This window comes from Gadus chalcogrammus, chromosome 11 (genome assembly GCF_026213295.1).
Source record: "Gadus chalcogrammus isolate NIFS_2021 chromosome 11, NIFS_Gcha_1.0, whole genome shotgun sequence".
NCBI classification, from domain to species: domain Eukaryota; kingdom Metazoa; phylum Chordata; class Actinopteri; order Gadiformes; family Gadidae; genus Gadus; species Gadus chalcogrammus.
This window is the reverse complement of record NC_079422.1, coordinates 3,626,306-3,646,278: the sequence shown is the minus strand read 5'-3', so window position 1 is coordinate 3,646,278 and position 19,973 is coordinate 3,626,306. Positions and strand designations below refer to the sequence as shown.

The following is a 19,973-nucleotide window of genomic DNA, read 5'->3' as shown; positions in this document are numbered from 1 at the left end:
TGTGCCGGATAGTATATCAAATAGGGTGTTAGACTCCCAGCCGGAATGTTCTGGGTTCCATGTCCATATCCGAGGCTACCTTGGCATCCCTTAACTCCTATAAGATGCTATCGTTGGTTAGTTGGATTTGTTTGCGTGTAAAGGTGATGGTGGATCTCCCACTGTGTTGAATGAGGTCATGCAATAAAAAGCAATCTCATCTTAATGAATGTATGTTATTCATTAAGTCTTTCATTTATTCATTATTCTCACTTTTTTCATTTCTCATCAAAGTTCCTTCCGTGAGGTTTGTTACAATTTAAGATAATTTAAAAAGCGGAAAGATCAATTGTAATTGCGGATAAGATCTGAGTACAGGTGTCCTGATTGCATTTTTTTTGTAAGTAAACATGCTAGGCTATAATTAGTATTACAGGACCACGGCTATATTTAACAAAAAAAAACGAGAAAAATCGAATTGCCACTTTGTTTTGCTCAAATCCTCATAGGCCAATTAATTATTTACACTACACTACATTCAATGTTACAATATCAACTATGCAGCAGATTCCAACAAATGTTCCTAGATGAAGCCACAACTCACTATTTTGCTAAGCCCACTTCCATTATATTCACCATCCATGTGTGGCCCTGAGTCAGTTACATTTGATACCTCTGCAGAAGAGAGCCACCGTGTGTTAACCTTTTACAGTATGTTGCGCACATTTTGGCAGCCAATTGGAGCAGAGTAGCCGCGCCCCCTTTCCTGTGTACCGAATCAGAGAACAGCATCCGTTGAAACTGGTTACATATACGGAAGTACAGTTGCCGTCATAGCGTAGATCGGGTGTTTGTTTCATTCAGTTTACCTTTTGTGATCATAAGTATTAAACATCGAAGCATTTTACTAATATAAATTAGTAGGTAGACCACCAACTAGCTTTTCCAGTCAAGTTATATGGATTTTCTGATACTTCTGTCATGGGCGTGCATCGTTTTCACAGTCGGGATGTTCTCCACAGGACTGTGAGTTAAGTTGTACAATACCATTTGGATGGCATTAAACTTTAAAATGTAATTTTATCAGCAAAACTCTGTTTTTTACGTTTGTTGCATGTTGTCTGTGTTTGTCCACCCCCTGTGTGCGCCTGCACGCGCGCGCGCGCGTGTGTGTGCGCGCGCAGGCGCGTGTGTGTGCGTTGTTGTTGTTGTTGTTGTTGTTGTAAACAAAACCTTGTTTTTGGTTTTGTTTACACCAGAACGGACCTAAAGAAGATGATGTCCACCAAAAGTTCGGACAACATACAATTCCTCCCATTCCTCATGACCTGCCTCAAGTGAGTACGGTGCGTTTTAATATCCATCCGTCTCGGAGGTCCGAGGACGTTGCCTAGCGACACGCACAAACACGCCCCTTTTCCTCGGACGGCGATCTCGCCATCTCGGTTGAACTCAGTGGTGACCGAGCGAAATTCCGAGACAGAATTCAAGATGGCTGCGCCCATTGTGACTTGAAGTATGAACTGTTTTCATTGTGCTTGGACCACTTTGGTGGTTTAAATGGTAATTTCAATCACTGTATTACTGCAATACCTTACTGCGTCCGTATCTCTGCCTATGTACACAAATATATTGTATTTGTGTACAGCACTTTGGTCAACTACTGTTGTTTTAAATGTGCTATATAAATAAACTTGACTTGACTTGACTATGGCCTATAGCCTACTTATATTGGATCGCCTGGTCCTCTGCCAATGCTACCGCGACAACAGCTTTCCGGGTGGCGTCCATGTTTTCCTCCAACGACCGAGCGAAATAATAAAATGCTTGAAGTGTGGGCGTGGCATCAGATCCGAGATCCGAGTCGGTTCGCAGAGAATACTCGAACGCACCATGACTCCTCTTGTTTCCGCTCAACATAATTAGGTGAGTGCTGCATGCAGCGCTCAACTATTGTTCTTCATACGTTTTATTAGTGTGAATGCTGTAGCATTCACACTCTAGATATTGATATCTTTATTGGTGTGAATGATGCTTTCAAGAATCACAGTTTTAGTTTCAAACCGCCATAGTTTTCAGTTGCTCTCACTAGCTGCGTTTCCATCTAAAAGGTCATGCGAATCTTTAGAAAGTTCGCAAAAAAGTAATTTGAATTAGGTGCGTTTCCATCAAGTGGTTGGAGCGGATAACTTCCCTAGTTCTGCCTGGAGGTGGCGCTTTAGGCAAAAAATGTATGCCGATACGTGGCTGTAATAAATGGTATGAGTAGAAAAGCTGTAACAAATGTAACAAAAAGCGGTTAGTCCGCCAATAGAGAAGAGTTACCCTGCGTTCACACCAAAAGATGCAAAAAGTTGCCGCGCAGCAAGATCCCATTCAAAGTGAATGTAGAGACGCGTTGCAGGTTTGCTGCAACGCGTCTCTACACTTGCTGCCGAGAAAACCGGCAGCAAAATTTGATTTGCGGTGCGGCAAAATTTGATTTGCAGCGCAGCACGTGCCCGCTGCCGGGCACGCGCGGCGCGACAAATGCACGTATTTTGCGGCGCGACAAATGCTGCTCGAGTTGAAATATTTAAACTTTCCGGCAGCAAACGCGTGATGACAGCCAATCAGCGTTCAACAGCGTTGCCACTGAGGCGTTGCCACTGAGTGACATGCCGTAACAGCCAATCAGTGTTACTCCCTTTGAGTGACCTAGAGTTCACTACCGTACATTTATTTAGTAACTCGAAAATACCCACAAATCAGCATTCTGTAGTGTAGTTCTGTTTACAGTTAAACTAAACTATGAGTATGCTAAAGGGCCAGAATAACAACACCAAACAAAACCCAGTTGGGTGCCAGGCAGCACCTTCCAGGCTCCGAATGGTCTCATGAACCCATAAACGACGGGCATTCCGTAACAGGTAAAGACATGCAATGCTCGTAATGTCGGCCATGGTTGTGAATTAATTCAGAAGCACCGCGGGCAAAACTTGCCGTGCAGCGAAACTTCCCGCGCTGCAAAACTGCGGCGCAGCAAAACTTTTGCTGCGCGTCAAAACCTTTGCTGCGCCGCAAAACTTGATTTGCTGCGCCGTAAAACTTCGGCGACAACGCGTTCGGGCAGCAAATGCATCTTTTGGTGTGAACGCAGGGTAGTCTCGCAAAGCCAGACCAAACTACAGCAAGTAGAATGGTCTGGAGCCACGCTACCTCGAGCCGTCTATCCGTGGGGAAACTGGGCGGGCCTGTTTTTATTTCTTTAAACCAATCACAATCGTCTAGGGCGGGGCTAAGCCCGGGAAGCAGCAGCGGTGTCCATGCAAAATAGAACATCTTTCTTCCTCAGCAAATGCTGTAAGCAAATCTTTTGCAGTTCTTTGCCATTTTCGACGGAAAGAGCCAAACATGCCAACTTTACAGCGCCGTCAAAGTCCTTTTCAAAACTCGCCATACTGCCTAGTTTCCGAGTTTGAGAGGGAGCACAATACGGGAACGCCAGCAACCGGAAGGGGAGGAGTCGCGGCCAAATCCGACGCTAGGCAATAGACGCTGTCCACTTCCGTTCAGCCAGACTAAACGCAGGGTAACAACAAACAACAAACATGGAGAGAGGAATTCAGCAGCAATTGGTTTCCCATGGGCAAGTCATAACTGTTCTTTCAGTTATCATTGGCTATTTGAACTTCCATCCGTAGACAAAGAAATAGAGAAATTACAATGTACACAGCGGTAGCAAGGGAAATACGAGGACGACTTTGAGTGCCTTACATATGGGAGAGCACAATAGGGTGATGACGTTACACGTTGATGTCGGCAAGACTGTCAGTCCTGTGTGTTCAAAGTTTGCTACGTCACAGCTGTTTCGAAAAGTGTGTTTCCATCTCCCATTTTGCGAATTTACTCTCTTTCGCATTTCTCAAAAACCACCTCAAGCGAGCGGATAAACTTTTTTGCGAATTAGATGATTTTTATGCGAATGTTGGTGTTTCCATCACCGTTTACTGATTCGATACTTCAAAGTTCGCATTAAATCAGGGGGATGGAAACACACTTATTGATACATTTATTTGGAACTCTGTTCAAATATCTCACTTGATTAAAGCTATTCAAAATTTCTACTGCCTACTACTCCTACTACTACCATTACTACTACTACTCCTACCAATACTACTACTACCATTACTACTACTCCTACCAATACAACTACTACAATTACTACTACTACTTCAGCTACTACTACTACTTCAGCTACTACCTACTACTTCAGCTACTACTACTTCAGCTACTTCTACTACTTCAACTACTACCTACTACTTCAGCTACTACTACTACTTCAGCTACTACCTACTATTACTTCAGCTACTACCTACTACTACTCCAGCTACTACTACTACTTCAGCTACTACTACTTCTGAAGCTACTACTACTACTTCAGCTATTGCTACTCCAGCTGCTACTACTACTTCAGCTAATACTGCTACTTCAGCTACTACTACTTATACTTCACCTACTACTACTTCAGCTACTACTTCAGCTACTTCTTCAGCTACTAACTACTACTTCAGCTACTACCTACTACTTCAGTTACTACTACTACTACTTCAGTTACTACTACTACTTCAGCTTCTACTACTTATACTTCAGCTACTACTAGTACTACTTCAGCTACTACTACTACTTCTTCAGCTGCTACTACTAATACTACTTCAGCTACTACTACTATTACTTCAGCTTCTACTACTTGTTCAGCTACTACTACTACTTCAGGTACTACCTACTACTTCAGCTACTACTACTACTTCAGCTACTACTACTACTTCAGCTACATCTACTATTTTTCAGCTACTGCTACTACTTCAGCTCATACTACTACTACCTTGTACTTCAGCTACTACCTACTACGTATACTTCAGCTACTACTACTTCTTCAGCTACTACTACTTCTTCAGCTACTACTACTTCAGCTACTACTACTAGGGTTGGGCAATCGTCTACAAGCTTCCATCGTCCGATAGCGCCCCCTAGCGATCGCCGATAGTCGATACTATCGGGTTGGGCAACTTTATAATAACTTTATAATAATAATTATTTATAATTATCACTTTGAAAAAAATCTATTTTTTTCTTAAAAACGATAACGATGGTCTTCCCCTTGGAGTTGTACTACTACTACTTCAGCTACTACCTGCTACTTCAGCTACTACCACTACTTCAGCTACTACTTTCTTTCTTTCTTTCTTTCTTTCTTTCTTTCTTTCTTTCTTTCTTTCTTTCTTTCTTTCTTTCTTTCTTTCTTTCTTTCTTTCTTTCTTTCTTTCTTTCTTTCTTTCTTTCTTTATTATTCTCTACAAACTACAAAAACATTCAGAATAGCTTGGAATCTTGCGCTTCTTTTCAGATCTTTTAAATTCATATGCTTTTTAAGATATTCTACTTTTAACATGGGAGTCAATGGGAGGACGGCAGAGCCGTTTACCTTCGTTCAAACCATTTAAAAATCTACACACTTGTATCTTCAATAATATCTAAACAGAATTTCAATATCATTGAAACTTTCTTCAGAATCAAAGTTTTAGTTTCAAACCGTCATATTCTACAGTTGGTCCCATTGAAGCCGTCTGCCCATTCTGACAGTTAAATTACTTAAGACATCGTACTTCGGTCAAATTTCAACCGTTTACCATCGTTCAAACCATTAAACAAACCTACACACTTGTATCTTCAATAATATCCAAACCAAACGGAATTTGGATATCATTTAAACTTTATTCAAAATAACAGTTTTAGTTTCATACCGGCTTCGTTTTCAGTTGGTCTCATTGATTTACGTTGACGCTGGAGCGTGAGGACGTTCAGCAGTGTTGCCAGATTGGGCGTTTCTTCCCGCTGGATTGGGCTGCTTACTAAGACCAAGACCAATTACTTCTCTAAACTCATTGAAGAGGCCAATGGTAATAGTTCAAAACTGTGGCAACATATAAACAAACTAACCAACTCCAGCAAGCATAAGCACCCCAAAATAACCGGTCTGAAAGTAGTTGATACTTTTATCCATAGTAATGAGTCCATTGCAAATGTTTTTAATAGCTTTTTTATTGAGTCTGTACAAGAGCTGGTATGTAATTTTAAGGCTACAGAGTCATCTACTGAAGAATTTGACAATGCTCACTCTGACTCCTTTTATATTAAATTGGTATCTCATGATAAAGTTCAAAAGGTGATCACAAACATGAGTAACTCCAAGTCAAAAGATATTCATAATCTTAATGCTGCATTATGCCGCGTTTCCACTGCAGGGTGCGGTACGGTTCGGTTAGCAAAGGTACGGTACGGATTGCGTTTCCATCGCCAAAAGTGGGTGTGACCCGAACTGAGCCATACTCGTTTTGCCCTCGTTTTCAGTACTCCTCCGTTGGGGTACTGAAAACGAGACGAGAAGCCTGAAAGGGTACTGGAAAATTTGAGCTACACACCCCCTCCGTTGATTGGTTGACAGAATCGTCACTTCCTGGCGACGTTGGGATAAAAACAAACAAACAGTAACCTCGAGGTAATATTCTTTACAATGAACATGTCGCGTAAAACGCTTGCTTGGGCGAACAAGCAGGTGGAGACGTTCTTCTGCATTCTTGGGGAGGAAGACGTTGTTTACGATGTTTACGTAGCTGCCGCGGCGATCGACATCCGGCCTACCATAAAGGGTACTGTCGGCAGTGGAAACACCACCTCGGAACTGATCTGGGCTATACCGCCCTCTCCCTACCGGACTGAGGCGAACCGACCCGTACCGCACCCTGCGGTGGAAACGCGCCATTAATCAAGAAACATCAGAGCTACCTGTTAGAGCCAATCACTTACCTAGTTAACCTGTCTATACAAACCAAAATATTCCCAGAAAGCTGGAAAACTGCAATAGTTACCCCAGTTTATAAATCAGGAGACAAGTACATAGCGAGTAATTATAGGCCTATTGCTATCCTCCCTGTTGTCTCCAAGGTTCTGGAGAAAATTATAGCTGAGAAATTAATGGAACTATTAGAGTCTAACCAGCTGCTTCATCCACAGCAGTTTGGGTTTAGACAGAAATACTCAACTGAAACAGCTAATTGTAATTTGCTTGAAAACATAAAAATCTTCAATGGATAAAGGAAATGTTGTTGGGGCAGTGTTCCTAGACCTAAAAAAGGCCTTTGACACGGTAAACCACAGTACTTTAATGAACAAGTTAAAACAGTTCAAAATGTCATCAGAAGCTCTGCAGTGGTTTACATCTTACCTGGAGGGGAGAGAGCAATGTGTCAGGGTCAATGGGGTCAGGTCCCATCTGCCTGCCAACAGCATGGGAGTACCGCAAGGGTCTGTACTTGGTCCACTGTTGTTTTCTATGTATATCAATGACCTACCAAACTGCTGTCCGGGGTCCAACTGTCAAATGTATGCTGATGACACTGTTATCCACGTGTCCATTAAAACACCCAGTTTAGCAGGTGAGCACCTGACACAAGCATTACTCAGCATTTTAAAATGGCTTGAGCTGTCTCAGTTGACCATTAATGTGAAGAAAACCGTCTCTATGTGCTTCTCCATCCGTAATAGGCCTATCAACGATATTTTTGAGGTACGGATCAAAAATGAATGAATTATTAATTAGAAAATGAAGTATAATATTTGGGCATTATCCTGGATAAGAATTTAAAATTTGTTATGCCTATTAAGTATGTTGCAAAGAAGGTCAAACTAAATCTAAACTGTTTCCGTTTCATGTCAAACGGTCAAATTATTTCTGCAAGATTTTTTCTCATTTGTCATACTGTATCACATCATGGTCACAAGCTTCTTCTACCGCATTAAAACCTATCTTTTCAATATACAAACAGACAATAAAAGTCATGGACCGGAAACCCATGAGATGGCATCACTGTGGCATTAAAAAAAAAGAAAAACTTTTCACCTTTGATAACTTTATTAATTTTAGTAATCTTAAATTGTTTTTCAAGTGTGTAAATAATCATGTGTCACCACTGTTGTCTGAATTGGCCATCAGACATCAGAGCACTCGTCGGGCAAATACACGAGCCTCGAGCCAATCAATGGTGATTGTCTTGTTCCCATGTACAAGACATCTTTCGGTCAGTCTGTTTCCTCTGCAAAGGGGGCAAAACTATGGAACCTCTTGCCCACTAGTTTAAAACTAGAGACTAACAGCAACACTTTTAACAGAGAACTTAAGCAACGGCTCAAATCAAATTAACAGTGCTCACACAAATAATTTACAACTGGTTAATTGTCTGATCATGCTGCCTTTGCTTATGTATATTATATGGTTAGTATTTCATCTTGTTTCTGTTTTGTTTATTTTATTTTTATTATTATTATTATTGTTACTCTTATTATTATTTATTTATTTTTAAAAGCCTCCTGTGGACAGGTGTTGAAAACGAGAATTTATGATAATACACTGAAAACAATGCATCTGGTTTCGTCCAATGATATTGTCATGTCCATGTTAAATAAAAAATCTACTACTTTGGGAGGACGTTCAGGCAGTGCTGCCAGATTGGGCTGTTTTTCCCGCTCTCTATTGGGCTACTTTTAATCACACACCGGCTCGCTATTCTCTTAAAGACACGCACACGCACACCCCAGCAGTGCAGGGCAATACATTTGACCTTTTACATTTCTGCATTTTTAGCAATGCTTTGCGCTATTCATTCAGCTGTCACTTTATTTGTTTCCAACCATTTATTTTTTCATGTTTACATTGTTTACTCCATTTCGACTTTGAACTTTTGTTCAAATACCTTCACTTGATTTAAGCCATTTAACATTTCTTTATGTCTTAATCTATGTGGCTTTATTAAAAAATATTTTCAACCTCACTTTGTCGTACAGCACTCACCGCATTTTCTGCAGGAAATGCATCTTCTAGTTGAAATTACTCTAATCTTCTAGTGTGTTGTTCTTGCGTCCATAGTAATCTGGGATGGTTATATTATGGGATGTTGAAGAAAGACGGGACGGTGATCCTGGTGAACGTCATCGGAGCCTGCCTCCAGGTCCTGTACATCATCTCCTACTGCCACTACACTAAAGAAAAGGTTTGTCTTCACCACAGCTGAACTCACTGCAAATCACAAAACACACATACTCAGCATTACAAACTCACTCATCCCTCATCTTCAACTGCTTATCTGGGTTCGGGTCACAAACATACTAGTATTACAAACGCACTCTTAGTTACACCTTCGTTACTTTATCTATCTATACGAAAACACGGCTAGGTATGCCAAACAAGACAGCCAATTAACCCTAACCGAGAAGGAACAAAAAAGATTTGCTTACTCAAATAATACCCTGAAGCAGATCTGCAGGTGAGCGTGGAGCAACATGTTTTACCTCCTGTCAACGGTGCTTTGTGTGTGTGTGTGTGTGTGTGTGTGTGTGTGTGTGTGTGTGTGTGTGTGTGTGTGTGTGTGTGTGTGTGTGTGTGTGTGTGTGTGTGTGTGTGTGTGTGTGTGTGTGTGTGTGTGTGTTGTTCTATCAGCGCCGCGTGATGGGTAAGAGTTCAGTGGCGGCAGGGGTGCTGGCCGCAGGCTGGCTGTACTTCTGCGTGCTGCTGCCCCCGGGAGAGGACCAGCTGGCCCAGCTCGGCCTCACCTGCAGCGTGGTCACTGTGTGCATGTACGCCTCGCCCCTCATCGACCTGGTAAGGAGCCTGGGAGCCTCCCTACGGCCATAGTGTGGTTTACTATGTCGCTAATCAGTTTCTGAACAGCTACATCGTCAAATATCAAACAAACATGTTTGAGGAAAGTGATCAAATATGATGGAGTACCTGTCGTATTTCAAGTATGTAAATCATAGGTTTATGGTAAAATAGGTCTTGGTATATGATCATTTGATCTCAACAATTTATTGATTGAATTTCAAATAATTTTATTGTGATATAATGTTATCGTTATATGTCGTGATAGATGATTTGGGCCATCTAGCCCACCCCTACTCCATGAAATATACAGCACTCTATAACCTATGGTCGCTGTGGGATACTGGAGGGGTAGTGTGGAGTTGACTCCTAGTCCCTGCTGAAATGTTGAGGTTCTCTTCCCCCACGTCTGCAGTCTACTTGTAGGGATAGTGTACTGGCTAGTGTGTTCCCAGACCTGAAACATGCTGTGGTTCGATTCCCTCAAGTCCACAACCTACCTGTAGGCAAACTTTAGATTATATTTTCCTGATGACTGACCCTACCTGCTCCTTCATGACTTGTATCTGATTCAGTGTGAGACGCCCTGGATACGATCATCTGATAAGGGCTCTGTCATTGGTTGGTAATTGTGAATTAGCGATTGTGTGAATGTGTCCTAAACTCCTATCTTATTGTGTATTTTCAGATGATATCTTTCAAAAGAATGAGAGTTTAGTACAAATTACCTTCCATTTGTCAAATCTTTGGACTCTTTATAACGTTCCAGATGTCTTATGCTTATCGTCCTGATTTACTGTCCGTCGAGCCCGGATGACAAAAGACCCCTCCTAGTGAAGCCCTGGAGGCATGAGGAAGGACAGTATCTCTTCCACATGTTGGGTCTCTTCTCCTGTTCCCAGGGACACTAGACCGGCTGGAAGGGCAGTCAGTCTCTATGATACACTGAACAGATGGTGCTATCTAGTTATTTTCAAAATACTTTTATTGAGTTTTTCTTATTTCAACAAACGTTCCCGGGGTTGAGAGTAGATATATCACATTGATGTGGGTTATACAACAGTAAAGTATTTGGTAATAGAGTAAAAACAAAATGAACAACAGTGGCAGTTCAAATGACAAAAGCAACCCTCTCCTCCCACCCGTCCCATCCCCTGATTATTAAAACTAGGCTAGTCTTAGGCACAATATGTATAAAATTCATGACATTTTGGGCGTTGCTATTTACATTGAAGTTTGAAGTTTTCGTGTCTAGGGTAAAGTTACCCTGTTATGCCACTTGGTTGTTATTAAAGTATTTCAAAAAGGGTCCCCAAATGTTGTAGAATTTCTTCTCAGAGCCTGGGATTGAGGCTCGGTACTAATATGTCTCAGTAGTACTATCTATTTTTCTAAGGTTAGATTTTGAGGTGGATAGGTTCAGGGGACCGGCTAGTGATCCATTTTGGAGTGGGTTCGAGGGATGACTGTGCAATGCTCTCATTACTTCCTGGAAACGTTGGCGAAGAGCTACTGTGATTGTGAAATGTAACATTTCTTAGTGGTGAGTATTGTATGCAGACTCTACAGTGGTCAGAGGTGAACGTTTAGTAAAGCCTTTCTCAAATCTAAAGTGCCAGAGGATCAGAATACAAAGCAGGAAGCGCCTCCCTATGGGGAAGACCTTCAGAGGTACGCGTTGCCCAATCAGTTAATATGAAGCCCAGCATGTTTACTGTAAAACAATAATGATGGCTGCAGGCTGTGGGAGCAACCACCACCTCAGGAGAGTTACGATCATACCCAAACCCATCTGCTGATTGAGTCCTGTTTCTCTTCTTTCCTAGCACCGACACACAGCAGCATTAATGTGTGTCTAGCAAACCCTGTGAACTGCCCAAAGGAGCCCGTCAGCAGTGTAGAAACAAATGGCTACATCCATTCTCTGATTTGTCTCCCTCTGTGTCATCTCGTGGCTCCATCTACCTTCCTGTTTGTCCTCTTCTCGTCCTCCCGCCCTCCATCTGCCTGACTCTCTGGAATGACACCCCATGTTCATTTCCTCCCTTTCTTTCCCCCATTGGTGTCTTCCTGTTGTTGTCTGTCTTCTGTGTGTGTGTGTGTGTGTGTGTGTGTGTGTGTGTGTGTGTGTGTGTGTGTGTGTGTGTGTGTGTGTGTGTGTGTGTGTGTGTGTGTGTGTGTGTGTGTGTGTGTGTGTGTGTTGTTAGCCAATCCCCGTGGTTATATTTTGTTCATTTTGGGTTCTCACTATAGGGTTCATGTATCTTATGTTGACACTTTGCTTACCCAAAGCATATGGAAGATGTATGGATTCTGTCTGAGAGCACAGATCCTGACAAAACGAAATACCGCCCTTGTAACACATTTATTTACTGTATATGGTTGTGTTCAATGTTTGTTTGTTTGTTTATTGACTTCTTGCCTTTTTGTTCTTCCTTTCGGTTCTCCCTGTCTTTCTTTGTTGCCTTCTCCCTTCCTCTACCGTCTCCATCTCCTCCCTGCTGCCAGGTGGGGATAGTGCGCAGACGTAACCTTGAGTGTCTGTCCTTCCCTCTGACCGTGGCCACCTTCTTCACCTCCACCTCCTGGGTGCTGTACGGCCTGCAGCTCCACGACAACTACATCATGGTGGGAGAGAGCACCACCTAATGCATGCACACGGTAAAGACACACCGTGAGATTTTACCTTGCTTTAACGTGTGTGTGTGTGTGTGTGTGTGTGTGTGTGTGTGTGTGTGTGTGTGTGTGTGTGTGTGTGTGTGTGTGTGTGTGTGTGTGTGTGTGTGTGTGTGTGTGTGTGTGTGTGTGTGTGTGTGTGTGTCCCCAAGGTCCCAAACACACCGGGCATCTTCACCAGCCTCGTCCGGCTATTCCTGTTCTGGAGGTTCTCCTCTGTCGCCGAGTCGTCTCCAGGCTACAAGCCCCTCAAACAGTGAAAGGGTGTCTCTCTCATGCTCGATGGAAATGGCCTTAACAAGCGGACCCCCATCATGAGCGACGGGTTATGCTCTGTGAGCACACTGTTGTCCTATGAGACTCATCTTGTGCCACCATTTCTAACCGTCTGATGCCTCTGTGGGTGGATAAGGGTGTAACACAATGTGTTGTGTTGTTAGACCCTCTCTTGTTGGATGGTGTTATTCTACCTCAGCAGAGAGATGCGGTATGCATCCATAAAATGGGGACCCAATTCAATGTATATGGTAATGCATGCGACCCATAACCCTATTTTGAATTTGTAAGTCAACATGAGGCATTCATATATGATGAAGGGACATGTGTGCATACCCTTGACATACTGAGTTGCTCTACAGATGAGAGACCATTGTGTCTCCTTTCTGCAGTGGCCTCCTCAGTGTCTTCTGTTATGTCTTAAGTCGCCAGGGAGCGTTGCACATCCTGTTGACTGCTCTGCCATCTGATCTCTGCCAGCCCGTATCTCCCCAATGCCTTGTAGTGCCAAAAGACAAAGCTTTCTGAACATCCTCGTATCCTGTGTTTTGACAAGAGCGCTAGATCATGACACTCGCTCAGAGAGGGTAGTGGGGGTGTCTATTCAGACCTGCCATGTATACATTCAGTATGTGTATAAATATGATAAAGATATAAAATATAAAGATGTTACATAAATTATATCAATTTATAAATGGATGTGGCATTTTCTACATACACACATTGTGGATGTTATTTTTATAATCATCTCTGCTCTGTAAAAATGAGCCATACTTCTTTATTGATTTTGTCTTGTTTGAGGACTGATTTGCTGGTAGCTGGTTGTGTTTTTATAATAAATATAAACAATTCATGTGATTGTTTCAGCTTCAACAGGAACGAAACCGCTAGATTTGGCAATAAAGGAAACAGCTGCAGTTTAATATTTAAATGAGTTATTGGTGGATGGTGGTGTTTTGTTTGTTAGTTTGTTTTGCATGTAGTAATGAGTTGACATGGGAATGTGTGGAAAGAAGAGGGCGAGAGAGGAATCCAGGCTAAAACTACACGGGCAATATGGGACGAGAGATCTTTTGTGTGTGTGTGTGTGTGTGTGTGTGTGTGTGTGTGTGTGTGTGTGTGTGTGTGTGTGTGTGTGTGTGTGTGTGTGTGTGTGTGTGTGTGTGTGTGTGTGTGTGTGTGTGTGTGTGTGAGAGAGAGTGTGAGAGAGAGAGAACGAGTACACTGGGGCAGTGGTGGGAAAGTCCATATCAGGGGTTCTCAGTGTGTGTGTACACACAGTGTCCTTCTAATCTCTAAAGTGTTGTGACAGGCAAACCAGTGCTGTGATGAAGTGGTATAAAAAAGGTACATGTGTGTGTGTGTGATAGTATTAAAATATGCAGAGGGTATGTTAATGTGTGCATGTTAATTGGTGTATACAGTGTGTGTATTGTTTAAAATAAAGTAACTGTGTGTGTCCTTGCATATGTATGTGTGTGCGTCCATGGGTGTGTGAGTTAAAGGTATTAAGGGAGAGAAAGAGAATGGGGGCGGGGGAGTATACAGGAAGGATGAAAGGAAGGAATAAAATAAAGACTTTAAAAGAATTGGGACAGGATGGCCCCACACACGGCATAATAAAACGTGGGCGGTGGAGCTGTGGTCCACAGGGATGGTGGGCCACAGGTGTGTCTGAGTTAGTCACCTAATCTCTTCTCTCTTACTACATGTATAGACTACCAGCACAATTAGAGAGAAACTGTTCCAGTGAAAGTCCCGATCCATTCAGTGATGGCGTGCAGACGAGGGAGCGAGGCGGGAACAGGTTGGTCCTGACAGGTAAACAGGAAGAAAGGACAATTATGCTTTTTTAATTCAGTAAATAGAATAATGGACCCAACGAGCTGTAGGGGAGATGTGAGGGATTAGTAGGTGTTAAAAGACAAGGGTGAGTCTATTTAGACGCTCTGTATGGAGTCAGACACATGGGTGTGTATCCATGCGTGTGGCGTGTGTGCGCCTGTGTGAGTGGAGTTTGTGTGTGTGTATGTGGGTGAATGTAGTGTGTGTGCATCTGTGAGTGTGTGTGTGTGCGTGCGTATATGTGTATGTGCGTGCGCATGCGTGTGTGTTAAAGGTCATGTAGAGATGGTGTTGTGAACTGGGTGTGGAATAACAGCAACATCACAATGTGTGTGTGTGTGTGTGTGTGGCGCTGTCTTTGGAAGGAAGCCAACTTTTACGATTTTTTTTTCTTCTGCAAAGGCATTTTGTAAGGAGACATTCATGGCTGGTGTCACCGTGTTGTGGGGGAGAGGGGGGGGTCGGAGGGGGGTACCAGCTGAACAATGGACTGGAGCGCACAAACAGGATCCCTCTGTTTCCCGGACCACGGACTGTCCCCTTACAACACACACACACACACACACACACACACACACACACACCAACCTAATGTACACACACAAATTCTTGCTCGGATGGACACACTCACACACATACTCTCTCTCTCAGACTCATACACACAACATCAGTGTACACAGCGCATTTGAAGACACGCAGACACATTCAATGTGTTTGGGGCTTTGTTGTTATAATCCTTCATGATAAGGAATCCTTAAGCATATGCCTTCTCCCAAGATGGCAGCTTGCACATGGTGCCTACTGAGGCCGTCCCTGAAACAGTGGCAACCATGGCCAAATCAAATGATATATGGCCTTTGTTTCCTCGGTGATAACAATAATTTCAAAGTTTTCTCAAATAGCCTCTGTGACGTTAAACAGTGTGCAAACTCAGCATTAACACACACACACACACACACACACACACACACACACACATACACACACACACACACACACACACACACACACACACACACACACACACACACACACACACACACACACACACACACACACAGACAGACACACACAAACACACACACACACAGCACACAGCGAAGGAGTCAGCAGTAAATATACTTTCTATCGTCAGTAAAAGCACACCTGTCCCAGCTGCTGTTTTGAAGAGACCATTGGGGAGAAAGAATGTGCTTCTCTGTGTTTCTGACAGACCCTCCCCCATGTGACACACACTAGCACTTTACACACACACACTTACATGCACACTCAAATGTGAACAACACACACACACACACACACATACATGCACACACACACACACACACACACACACACACACACACACATGCATACACACACACACACACGCACATGCATACACACACACACACACACACACACACACACACACACACATGCATACACACACACACACACACACACACTTACATTCACACTCACATGTGAACACATACTACACACACACACATTTACATGCACACTCACATGTGAACACACACACACATGCACTTACATGCACACTCACATGATAACACACACAAACACACACTCTAAGACACATGAACTCATACTTACACACACTCACAAACATACACACATGATGTGTTCCTGTTAAGCATAAGATAGACGCTTTGTCTCCCTTGTCCCGTGCCTCTCTAATCCTGTCCTCTGTATTGCACAGGCCTCGCATCTCACTTCATGATTAGAAATAATTTATTAGGTTTCCCTCCAGGTCCTTTTTGTATATGGGAGAACCTTCCCCTATGTGACCACAAATCATTCCAATTGAATGATAGCCGTGCCCAGGACCTTAAAGCTTTCAATGAGATATCTATAAGATATATGTGTGTTTTTCCCAAAGCAACACAGTTTAATTTAGATGCAGAGACAGTAGCAACCCGTGACAAAACACACGTCCAAACCGGTTTCCCTTTTCTAGGAAAAATGTAACATCACGAAGATCCAACCTTTGAAATAGATTCAGATGCTTTGTTTCTTGGGGATATTTGTTCTATACTGTGTGATGGGAACCTTTCCATTAAGCAGTTAAAAGTCACACATGTAAAAATGGAATAGATTAGATTGTATAAAATCTCAAAACCTTATTGTACATTAATAAGGACGGAAAATAGTATTTGATTTCAAACGGGATGACACTAAAATACATAATGGCATCAAGTCACAACAACCATTGAGAAACTAAAAAACACTCCATACTACTGTGCTATTTTGGGATGATTCATAAAATGCCAATCAAATATGGTTACATTTAAATTTAAGTGAACCTAAATTAAACAAACATGGAAGGAAGTTTGATACAGAGAATGCGTCCGACTGTTTTGTGGAGGATCCTAAAAGCAGAGGGACTGAAGGTGGGGAGATGTGTCCACACACCAACAGCTCATAAGGAACGATCATCCGCCACATCCTCCTCCTCCTCATGGCCTCGTGTGTTTACATGCTTTTCTCAATAGTACAAATGCAGTTAGGGCAAAAGATATTTATGGACAACAATTTGCCAAGATCAGCCCACAATTGTCTGCCTATTCACAGCGGAACACCAGTTCCTCCACCTCTCCTGGCCCAGCCTTACTATGAGCCCTAGGAGGGGCTGGACAGCTCCCTATAAGGGTGCACACAGAGGACCAACCAGGCCTGGTTTTGCCCTACTTCAGCACCCCTACACATGCACACACATATACACACACACACATATACATACACGAAGACACACAAACGCATATACAGAGTCATGGCACACATTAAGAAAACACAACCACACAAACGTGCACACACACATTCTCAGGAAACACATGCACACACATAATTATGCGCACACATATACTTCCCCCCCCAACACACACACACACACACACACACACACACACACACACACACACACACACACACACACACACACACACAAACATAAACACACACACACACACGCACGCACAATTTCTCAAATGCAGCACTCAGCCAGTGGTTTAATTTTGAAATAGCTCACAGAGGTTTTTGCTTGACCTATTAATATGCCGCGTGCTGAGCATTAAGCACCAAATATAGACGCAGCAGGCCGGTCCAACAACCTGTGTCCCCTGGAGGGCTTGTATGTACTCATAGATCTATCCTGTCTCAGTATAACGCCCTCGCCCTCCCCATCCCTCCCATCTCCTGCTGCCCTTAATAATGAGCAGCTGGTGGAGTGACAGGTGGAAGAGACAGCCAGTCATTAAGCTGTCAGAGAGCGGAGCCTGCACTCCAAAAACACCTTGCCTGTAAACCACATCTCAGGTATCTGCTCGCTCCCCGTGTTATGACCAGTACAACATATCGCTTAGAAAGGTAAATAATATATTGAAAACCTGGTGAGTCTTAACCTCTGGCCAACCTCTGACGTCGTCTCTGTTCGCAGAGTAGACACTTAAGGAAGGCAGCAAATGTTTCACAATGTTGTTGTTGGGACTGTCAACTTGTTTTGATATCTGATCTGTTTAAATCAACTCTATTATACGTACATCGCCTGGGGTTTAAGACCCTTAAATAACACTGTGGTGGGAGCCCTGCCAGGAATAACAAAAGGTGCAAAGCCACAGGTGGTGCAGGTTTAGAGCGACAGCAAAAGAGTGATGGATCTCTAATGTTTTTCCTGTCTGGGGACACTCAGGGCCTGGGGGCGGCGGCCATGTTAGGACCTGCCTCCTTTCTTGGGCATCTATCCACAACGTGTGCGTGTGACAGTTACATCAGCTAAGGTGTTTATTGTGTGTTTGCTTGTGGGTGCGTGGGTGTGTGCGTGTGTGTGGGATTTGAATGGCAACCAGAGCCAAGTAGATTAGGATAATTTGACTTTGTGACGGCCAATGGGATTGCCTTAAATGCTGTTCGGAATTGAAACTAAAAGACAGTTTGATAGATTAAGAAGGAAAACAAGCGGTTCTAGTGATGATTTAATCAAGTATCAAAACAATGATTTCCAGTGGGAACCTAAAGGTGACAAACACACTTCAAAAAAAGTATAAGAGCATTAACTGTTGGAACCTGCAGAGTTGCTCGGCCTCACAAGTTATGAGGGCAGCATGTGTGTGTGTTTGTCTGAGTGTGTATGTGTGCTATTGCATGTGCAACGTGTGTGTGTGTATGTGCGTGCATGTATGCCTGTATGTGCATGCTCGCGTTCATTTGTGTGTGTGTGTGTGTGTGTGTGTGTGTGTATGCGTGCGTGCGTGTGTATGTGCGTGTGTGTGCGTGCATGCGTGTGTGTGTGTTTGTGCGCGTGTGTTTCTGCCATCCGAGTGTGATGAGCACAGGGACTGGAGAGGGGCGAGGAGACACAGCTGTTGGTGGGACAAGGCGTCTGTGCCTGCATTAGCAAACATTTCCACAGCATGGCCCTGCTCCGTGTGCACATTTCAAAGTTCACCACATCTCATGGGCATGTGTAGGGGTGGAGGAGAGGACTTTTATAATACAAGATCTAATCTACTGCCCTCCAGAAAAATAACTAATGCAGTATAGTTAGTTCAAATTAACATTAAGTATTTAAGTAACTCATCAGACCTCGTAAGCTACATGACATGTAGTTTACTTTCATAAGCAAAGTAATATGGAATAAGTTATATGCACAAGTAGTTCAATTGTAAAGAGCTTGAGGAGTTGAGGGCATGTGTTCTTCTGCATAGATCTGCAAGTGTTTAACCTTGTGTTTAACCTTGCTTGTAATGAAACAGAAACGGCTTTTTATTGGCTTAGAAGGTTCCTTCTCCATTCGGTCATCCTCTTTATTCCTCTGGCTCGTCCCAGGGACACTGAATGGATCCCAGCCAGGCCAGCGGGGCCATACACCCACCCAGCAACCCCTCCTCCAACTCCTGCACAACATAGAACACACACAGTCACACATACACACTATATACAGCACATATAGACACGTCGATGTACACATATAAGCATATACATTTACACTTGGAGACATAAACATTTAAACATATAGACATATGCATTTACACTTATAGAGATGTACATTTTCACATATAGACATACATTTACATTTTGAGAAATGTAAATTTTCATATATAGACATATAGTTACAAACATAGACATAAACATTAACATTAACACATATCGACATAAACATTTACACATATAGACATATACATTTACACTTACAGACATCATCACACACAGACACACAATCACTTTGAAACATAAATATACACGCATGCGTGTGCATACACGCACACACCGATACACACACACAAACACACACACACACACACACACACACACACACACACACACACACACACACACACACACACACACACACACACACACACACACAGCAATACAAACAGAAGACACATTGCTATTATAAGGACATATGCACACACCTGGACGTGAACTCTTCATTGAGTTTCAATCTCATGTTTAGTATGGTCAAATTTATCATAGCTTTGTGTCAGAAAAATAGAATCCT

General features: G+C 42.9%; 1 protein-coding gene across 1 annotated transcript; it reads left to right on the top strand.

Moving 5' to 3' along the window:
• The first annotated feature begins 781 nt into the window (after positions 1 to 781).
• Positions 782 to 14,092, top strand: slc50a1 (solute carrier family 50 member 1). Its single transcript, XM_056602581.1, has 6 exons — positions 782 to 1,005; positions 1,239 to 1,316; positions 8,942 to 9,065; positions 9,512 to 9,673; positions 12,182 to 12,301; positions 12,502 to 14,092. The coding sequence occupies exons 1-6, from the start codon at positions 938 to 940 to the stop codon at positions 12,607 to 12,609; spliced, it is 660 nt and encodes a 219-aa protein (XP_056458556.1). The 5' UTR covers positions 782 to 937; the 3' UTR covers positions 12,610 to 14,092.
• The last annotated feature ends 5,881 nt before the right edge of the window (positions 14,093 to 19,973 follow it).

What these genes read in the sequence shown, in the direction of transcription:
- slc50a1 (XM_056602581.1), top strand. Translation starts at nt 938, where the DNA reads ATGGATTTTCTGATACTTCTGTCATGGGCGTGCATCGTTTTCACAGTC. An exon ending in CCTCGCCCCTCATCGACCTG is followed by an intron (nt 9,674 to 12,181) that starts GTAAGGAGCCTG and finishes CCCTGCTGCCAG; the next exon opens with GTGGGGATAGTGCGCAGACG. An exon ending in TCCACGACAACTACATCATG is followed by an intron (nt 12,302 to 12,501) that starts GTGGGAGAGAGC and finishes TGTGTCCCCAAG; the next exon opens with GTCCCAAACACACCGGGCAT.